The 8382-nt window shown below is 37.7% G+C and overlaps 1 protein-coding gene across 1 annotated transcript in view; it reads left to right on the top strand.

The window, feature by feature from the left end:
• The first annotated feature begins 327 nt into the window (after nucleotides 1-327).
• LOC104943214 (exocyst complex component 3-like protein 4) overlaps nucleotides 328-8382 on the top strand; it is a 13952-nt gene continuing 5897 nt past the window's right edge. Inside the window, exons 1-8 of the mRNA XM_010768552.1 lie at nucleotides 328-441; nucleotides 1141-1266; nucleotides 1850-1950; nucleotides 2390-2488; nucleotides 3950-4073; nucleotides 4595-4717; nucleotides 5460-5612; nucleotides 6258-6379. Of these exons, the coding sequence (XP_010766854.1) occupies nucleotides 334-441; nucleotides 1141-1266; nucleotides 1850-1950; nucleotides 2390-2488; nucleotides 3950-4073; nucleotides 4595-4717; nucleotides 5460-5612; nucleotides 6258-6379 (956 nt within the window). The 5' untranslated portion in view covers nucleotides 328-333. The remainder of the gene's footprint in view (nucleotides 442-1140; nucleotides 1267-1849; nucleotides 1951-2389; nucleotides 2489-3949; nucleotides 4074-4594; nucleotides 4718-5459; nucleotides 5613-6257; nucleotides 6380-8382) is intronic.

Below are 8382 nucleotides of genomic sequence, written 5' to 3'. Positions count from 1 at the left end.
TATATATTTTATAAGGACATTGGCGTAAATACAAAAAAGTGCAAATCTCTTGTGAAAAATCTTTTATCAAACTAAGCATCTCGCAGCTCTTATAGAGTATACTGCATTTTCTTAGAAATAAAAACAATTATATTCTGCTTTTTGTCTTTTTCTAAAGCATTATTTAGTGGTGATCTTTCCCAAATATGACAAAGTTCTGGTGAGAAGAGTTTATCACTTGGTATCTTTCTTTCCCCTGACATGAAGCAACATGCCTTCAGCATTCTTTAGTGGCAACAGATTTCATCACATGTTTTTAAACGTTTCTTGTACTCTCCGGGCAGTGAGAAGATCATGGGAGGTGTCTCCCTGCAGCCAGAGATGGAGGAGGAGAGCTCTGATCTGCAGCTGGAGGAAGACTTTCTCAAGAAGCTGAAAGACAAATACTGCTGTAAATTAAAGGTGAGGAGCACAACGTCGGAGGTCATGTTGTCCATCGTCTTTCTGGGATTTTTGGGGCATCATATATTATATCTGTAATTCATGGAATTTGTTATTTTCAGACATCATTATTACTCCATTAGAGTTAAAGTAAACAGGCTTTTCAGTTCTTCATATTGAAAATGTTTATTTTCTGTGCATGATGATAAAACAATTCTTCAAACCATAGATCACGTTTTTCTGAAGTTTTCAAACCTTTTTGGTGGGCGAAAACACATAATCTAGGAATACATTGGGAACCAAACAGCGAATTAAAATAACAAAAAACTGTATTAAAAGTCAACATCCAAGATTTCATTTTTGCTCACATAGCAGTAGCAAGTCCAACCATTGATTGTAAACAGAAGTGTTTGTTTTTTTAATTTTGAGGGGTGGGCTGCCCTCCAGTTTGGACCCTTTTTCTTTAGCCTACAAAATAAAAGCACAAAGATTTGGAGACGGAAAGACACGTAACCAATGTCTCTGATCTTTACCCTCCTATCGTGGCGCAGTCAGTGGACACAGCAATATACTGTAAATAGATAATAATAATTGAGTATGTTTGCAGTCACTGAAAGAAGATGAGGTAACATAGAGTCATTTTCAAACAGGAACTAGCCGCTTTTTGCTGATTGTTTACCGCCTCCTCCACCTTTTGTCTCCACGTGTTTGTTTCTGCAGGAGGACATAAGATGCACCCTGGAGAGAGTAATTGAACAAGAAAATAAGACAATATGGAGGGACAGAGAGACTCCAGAGAAGGACGAGGGCTTCCTCCACTCTCAGTTTCCCATGGACATCTGGACGGTACAATATGTTTTTATAAATATCACATGGGGGGGGGTCATCAAACTCTTAACTCCTTATCTCATCTTATAAGTCATGTGTATTAATTAAAATATAGTTACACAAAAAAGAAAATAAGTAACAGATTAATTAATAATTCATACTTTAAATATAGAAAAAATACATACATTTAAATAAATATATTGAATACAGAACATATGAATATATATATATATATATAACTTATTTAAAAAGAGTAAATAAAATATTAATATTTTATAAATATATTATTGGTCTCAGAATATGTGCTTAATGGGATAATGTTTCTTTTTTGGAGAGTTTTGTGTGACATTGTTGATTTTCTCTGTTTAAAAAAAATAATTGTGTTTATTTTTGTTACAGATTATAATTTATTGTATTTGTATCTAAGTAAATAAATAATGGTATTAATAAAAATATTGGGATTTATTCCCCCTCATCTGTGCATGTTGCACTGCAGCGATTGACCCATTTGACGGCAGCAGAGAGCTTCATAATTACCTCATTGTTTCTTTGTTTTAAGTATCTGTCTTAAGAGCTCTATACTTTTGTGTGTTTCCTGCAGAATTTGAAGGGATCTATTGTAGGCTCTGCTGCGATCGATGCTCAGCTGAAACAGAAAGTGATCTCTTCCTGCCTGCAAGAGCTCAAAGACTTTCCCAAGAGGTTTGTTAACACAGAAATACACAAATACTGTATGAGCACTTCAATTTAAATTACTTTATTTTAACAAGATCAACTGAGTCATTGTAGTAAATGTTGTTTTTATAGCACTTTTGACATCTAGGCTATTATAGTAAACTTAATGTAAATTCTACATTAATAATGGATTAAAGAAACGTAGAAATGTGTATAAACTATCCAAAACAAACCAAAAACAGGAACCAGCCCTTCGTGCAATAACCACACTTTTGCAATATGACAAAAGATTTCCTCTGCCTATTTATGACTAAGACTGTTTAACACGCGAGACCCCACCTCGATACAATCAATCATTTAAAAAAGCCTCTAAAGATCATGTAGACATTAAAGTCCATTTAAAGTGTGTTGTTTAAAGCCCTTGTAGTTGTCTTGCAGGCTGAACACATGTCTCTCCTCTCCACAGATTTGAGGCGGGGTTCAGGCTTCACTGCAGCGCTCTGCAGCCGGAGCCTATCTGGACAGAGTATCAGATTACATACATCAACAGCTTCACAGCTTTACAGTAAGTCACATGACTTCCTGACATTACCCCCGGTAGGCATCATGCCAACCTGCCTTGACAAAAGCACAGCCACCAGAGGAAAATAGATGATTTCCTGTTTTAAAAGTACTCTTAATTAATGTTTAGGAGTGTATTTGTTTTTTACATTGGTGCTTAACCAGTAGAATAACATGAACAACTGCCTCTGGGCTGTTTAACCTTCAAAATAAAAGCTCAAATTGGTACATTTAAACATGTTTATCGGTTTTTAAATAGTAGATAATACACCTTCAAGGAATGAAATCCCTGCAGGTAAAGTAATCATTTTCTCTCTCATGTGATAAGGACTTATGCAGATTTGAAAAAAAGGATTTGGAAGGAACCTTTTCCAAGTTCCCAAGTTATATAGGGTTTGAAAACAAGGTTACCTAAGTTCATTCACAGTATGGTGTTAATACTTTTACTTGAGTAAAGGATCTGAATAATTCTTCCACTTCTGCATGTAATTGGATCCACGTTCAATACTGTACTTAACATGTATGTGCTTTGATTTGAAAGTCACCCACAACAAATGATCTAAATATCTGGTTATATTATATGTTAGTTGATTTGCTTTAAACTAATGATTTTGCAGCTTCTAAAACAACAAACACGTGCTTAAACTGCACAGAGACTCGGAAGACGATCAGATTTTGTTTGGATGATTCATGTCTGAGCTATTTTAGATTCAGATAGAAGACCGCCTCTTTAAAACGCAGAGGCTCACCACAAACCCATTTAAAATAAGGGCTTGCCATTGTGAAATTTGCAAGCCTTGGAACGAGTTTTGCCCCACGTGATTTCGGGGAATCGGGGCTGCGAGTGAGAAACGCTCTGGTTGTATAAGAGGGTAGAAAGAGAAAGTAGAGCAAGCTGCACCTCTAAAAGCACTCAGCTGCTATTTGCAGTCTCGAGACAGCAGATGCAGCATCGCTCTGGTTTATTTAATGCAATTGTAAATGTCAGGAGCAGAGTGTGTGTACAGATGCAGAGTAGATGTGACTTTTAACCTTCTCTGCTTCAGATTATATGAATTACACATTAGCCAAAGAGTCTCTACACCTTTTACAAGTCAGTAAAAAACAGAACAGAAAACATACAATATAACATGGACACAGATCTGTCACGTCATAATGTTAGTATGACGGCAAGGTGGAGTTTAGGATTGTGGAAAGCTGACATTTTACAGTTTTAGATAGCAATGTGAAAGGATTGAAATATCATTTTCATGAGTATGTTTCTCAAACTACATTGTGTTTTTATTGCGTTTAAATAATATTAACAATCATTTTAAGTGATCTCGATTCAACAACTTAATATAAACTACAAAAGTTTATCCAAGTGGTTCCCAACACGATGGTCCAAACACTTCCAAAGGATGAACAAACTAAGGTCAGCTATTTCATTACAGTCACTCAGTCAATGCTGTTTTTCCTCCTGCAGGCAGCACATGGAGGGGTACCGGGACACGTGTCCTGCAGAGGTGGAGGACTTAAAGAAAGAGACTGATGGGCTGATCTTCAGGCTCAGCCAGGGGCTGGAGGTCCAGTTCAAAGAGGACGTCGAGGTACGATCACAGTACTTTATATCACATTCATGTTATCAAATTACTGCCTGTGCTGCAGCACCTCTTTTCCCCCTCTGTCTGAAACCAGAGCCCAGTCTGCTCTGATTGGTTAGCTGGCCGGCTCTGTTGTGATTGGTCAACCGCTTAGAGATGTCCCACCTCTTAGTCTATCACGTACAATGTGTTGGAGCACTAGCCGAAGTGCGCGTGTTACATAGTGATGTCATTATGTTACAGAAGTAGACAAAGGAGTGAAAGGGAGGCGTTTCAGGCGGGTAGGAGAGAAACTCCCTCCGGAGGGAACACAGGGATTTTGGCATTTGCAGACCATTTACATGCACAAAGGCCGATATAACACAATACAAGAAAGGGAAAACCACGTCTCTTTGAACAGACGTCCTAACGAACAGAAAGAAGAACTGATGACCCCCCTTCAACCTGTGGAGAATAAAACAGTAAAAGCATTATATAGTAAGATTTATTTTTCCTGCTTCAAACCTGTTTTCTGATATTTTTTCCAGCTGTATCTGAGGAGAATGATAACAAGGAAGTGGCTCACCGACGATGACGACTTTAAACAGCTTTCCAGACGCACGGAACTGCTCTCTAAGCACTGCGCTCTCATGAGGCCTCCACACAACCAGGTGAGGTCAGGGGTCGATTCCCAGCATTTACCAACCACTTTATTATCTTAACGTGCCAGCTAAAACATTTTACTTATTAGTAAAGACTACTGCCTCTTTAAAATGATTGGTTACCTGCCAACGTTTGGATATGATCTGATACATTTCCCATTTAGCGCTTAGGATTTATATTTTTGGATTACAAGAAACCCTCTTACATGGCTTAAAACAATGGATTTCAGGTTTGGCAACCGCATTTGTGTTTTTTTTTTCTCTAAGAGCTAGTCTAATCAGCTAAAAGGAGGTCTGTGGACGAAATTCTTATCTACTTATTGGATCAGCCCCTCTTGGAAGTTCCAGTTAATCAGTTTGTGCTCCATTGTTTCCAGCGGGATGCAGAAATGATTAAAGAGACAAGGAAAAAATCCTGGAAAACTTGAACCGATGAATAGGTGGAAGTGAAAGTGTTAGTTCTTATGACCTGATGGCAGTTGGTCATGTGACGGACACATTAAGACACTTTCATTTCCCCATTTACATGCATCTCCTGTTATCCTACTACATCACTCCCTCTGTGTGTGTGTGTGCGTGTGTGTGTGTGTGTGTGTGTGTGTGTGTGTGTGTGTGTGTGTGTGTGTGTGTGTGTGTGTGTGTGTGTGTGTGTGTGTGTGTGTGTGTGTGTGTGTGTGTGTGTGTGTGTGTGTGTGTGTGTGTGTGTGTGTGTGTGTGTGTGTGTGTGTGTGTGTGTGTTTCCCGGCAACAGGACTTTGCCAGCAGGCTGCACTACCACGTGGTACAAGAATACATCGGCCAGCTGATGAAGAAAAACTTCTCGTGCAAGAACCAGAGACACGAGAGAGCAGCGAGCAAGATCCGCAAGCAGTGGGAAGAACTGAGGGACCTGTTTGAGGAGATGGTGATCATAACATTATTGTTTTATGTCATGGTGATACACCCCTTTACTTCCCCATCAACGTGAACAGCATCTTCTGCATGTCAATAGGAAAAAATTAGTACTTCTTCACCAACTAATATTGGTATTGCACATTTTATATTTAATATTAGAGACAGATTTACTTAAGAATAACGCCTTTACTTCCCAGTATGGGTCAATGCCCAAAAATGCTGGGTCATACTGTGTGTGCAGTTTCCCATGATGCGACTCTACAAACATTTGTTGTGTCCCGGCTTGGATCAAAATAACTCTGAGGCTTTAAGTTAATACAGAGCCACTGAATACATTAGTGTTTAAAACTGTTTACATACTCCCCATGACTAATACATTGATCTTTATGTGTGTAATGTTTGAGTTTCCCTTTAAAATGTTTTAAGGAAGTGTTTTTTGCAGTATTGACACATCACAATAAACATTGTAAACTTGTTACCTGGGGACAGTAAGATATTGAAGCCACAGAAAGGTCGTAAAAACAATTTTGTATTCTTAAATTGAATAAATAAAGGCACCAATATAGAGTGTTTCAGGTTACCCTAAATGAGTCAGAACACTTATATTAAAATAATATTGAAACGTAAATATATATATTTTTTTTTTCTGTTTTAGAACTCGGCTCACGAGTGGCTCTATGATGTCGGAGACGAGCTGAGCGTCATCGTCGAACAGAAAAACAAGAGAGACATAAAGAACCATCTGGAGACTTTAGTGAAGCATTACCCTGACTTCTGGTAAGGCATTTTTGTAACTCATTTAAAAAACAAGCATGTCACAGACTAGTAGTGCACAAAGTACAAATATGAACTTGAAACTGAGCATAATATGTCCTCTTTAATGTATTCACATGCAGGACTTCTGCATACTGTACATTTAAAATGATTGGTGCTAAACTACCTAATGCACTTTCTAGCATTTTCTAAAATTCATATTCTAAATCAGTAAATTCCCTTTTGGTTGGATGCTAACTGCATGTCATGGCTTCGATCTGCACTGTGCACTATGACCAATATTTAATCTAATCTTTATCTAATAATGTGTTGATTAGCTCGATGTCAGAGGGGTTAAAGGCGGGGCTTTCCTCTCACTTAGTCATTTCTTTCAAAACCTGATAAAGTTCAACATACATGGAGGTTACTGAAGTGCAGCAACGCGTCCCCCTGTTGCAAAGCAGAGGTTTTGTTGGGTTACACAAGTCAGGCACCACAAAAAAAGGCCTGAGTGAAGACATTAAACCAATATCTTGATTTCAATTTCTATTTGAAACGTGTAAAAAGTTTCAATGATTCCCCTTTTGGTCATTTTGGAATAATTAAATGAAGGTGCTTCTGTTCACATGGATCGGTCAGCAGATTAAAGCGGTGCAGGAGTCCCCCCATTTGAGACTGAAACATAGCAAACTTGAGTTAAAGTAACCAAAAAAATTAGGAAGTGATGATGAAAAAAGAGCAAAGAAGGTGAACAAAATGAGGTGCAAAGTATGCTTTTGTTTCTGATTAACCCAAAAACAGAGAGCACTGATCATTAACAATAAACCTCTGATGCGTGTTGCAAAGAACCCACAAGCAAAACACATCTGCAAGATTTCATTACACTTCAGAGAAGTTGTCATGTTAAGTCTAACATATTTGAAAAGTAGGAAGTAAAATGTGGATGCAATTTAACATATAGTCAACTTTCATTTAGACTTATTCCGATGTTAAACCCTTCCAAAAATGTGTTTTCAATAAGAATTGCTTGATCCCTAAAAGGATTTTATGCAGCATATACTGTATATGGCAACACATCCTCACTCCAAGGTCGGCCTATGTTGACGTTATGTCAAGTCCCCTGTGTCGGCTTTTTCCAACGCAAGGGGGCGGCCCTTAGCGTACATTTTCAACTTTCCGGGATGTCCATACCTTTTTCTTACTCAATATTAAGCCACACTTATTGTTTTTACTTCTTTAATTTTAATTGAATAATGTAGGACTTCTGTTGCCGTCAGTTATGGTGAGAGTAGTGGCTCAGAATACTGAAATCTGTATCTGTAATAATAGACGTGCCGTTGTTGCGTTTATTGCGTTGCCTCACGAAAGACTTTAATGTAAATTTAAATTTAAATGTGAAGGGATGTGTGTAATGTGGTGATTACATTATTCACCCACGGATCTATGGGTTGGGGTATTGTTCCTTACAGACATTTTAGTTAACCGGATTTCCTGTTTATGTGAAATACGAAAACATTTTTTTAAAATAAAATGATACTTTATTCCGAGTTTGCTTGATTTTCTCTTTGGAGGTCATCACATAACGGCATTGTAATACACGGTTCGGCTGCATTAAATATTACATATCTGCCGTAGTTCGTTATAGAGCCCTGATGAGAAGACTTCTAGACAAACATGAACAACTGCCGCCGAAACTGAATATGTAGGATCATAAATATATCAGCAATTAAACAAAATCTTCAATTTCTCTTCACAATATAAGTCTCCTTGCAGTATCAATACTAATTCGGCTGACTTTTATATTGTATCCAATCAGTATATTGGTATATTTACACCATAACGGTGCACAGCTGATAGAAAGGGACACCTGGTGGTTAAAGCACGTTATTGAAATGTATTATTGTTATTATTAGATATTAATAGGAGACACAGACGGACAAACTAATAAGGCTTTATTTAAATGGGAAAGAGTACTTTAGGTTAAGGTCTTATTTTGAATAAGAAAAAAGCTTTGGGGGTATAAATAT

Source organism: Notothenia coriiceps, unplaced genomic scaffold (genome assembly GCF_000735185.1).
Source record: "Notothenia coriiceps isolate Sejong01 unplaced genomic scaffold, NC01 NC01_scaffold00005788, whole genome shotgun sequence".
NCBI classification, from domain to species: domain Eukaryota; kingdom Metazoa; phylum Chordata; class Actinopteri; order Perciformes; family Nototheniidae; genus Notothenia; species Notothenia coriiceps.
This window is presented reverse-complemented; position numbering and strand designations above follow the sequence as displayed.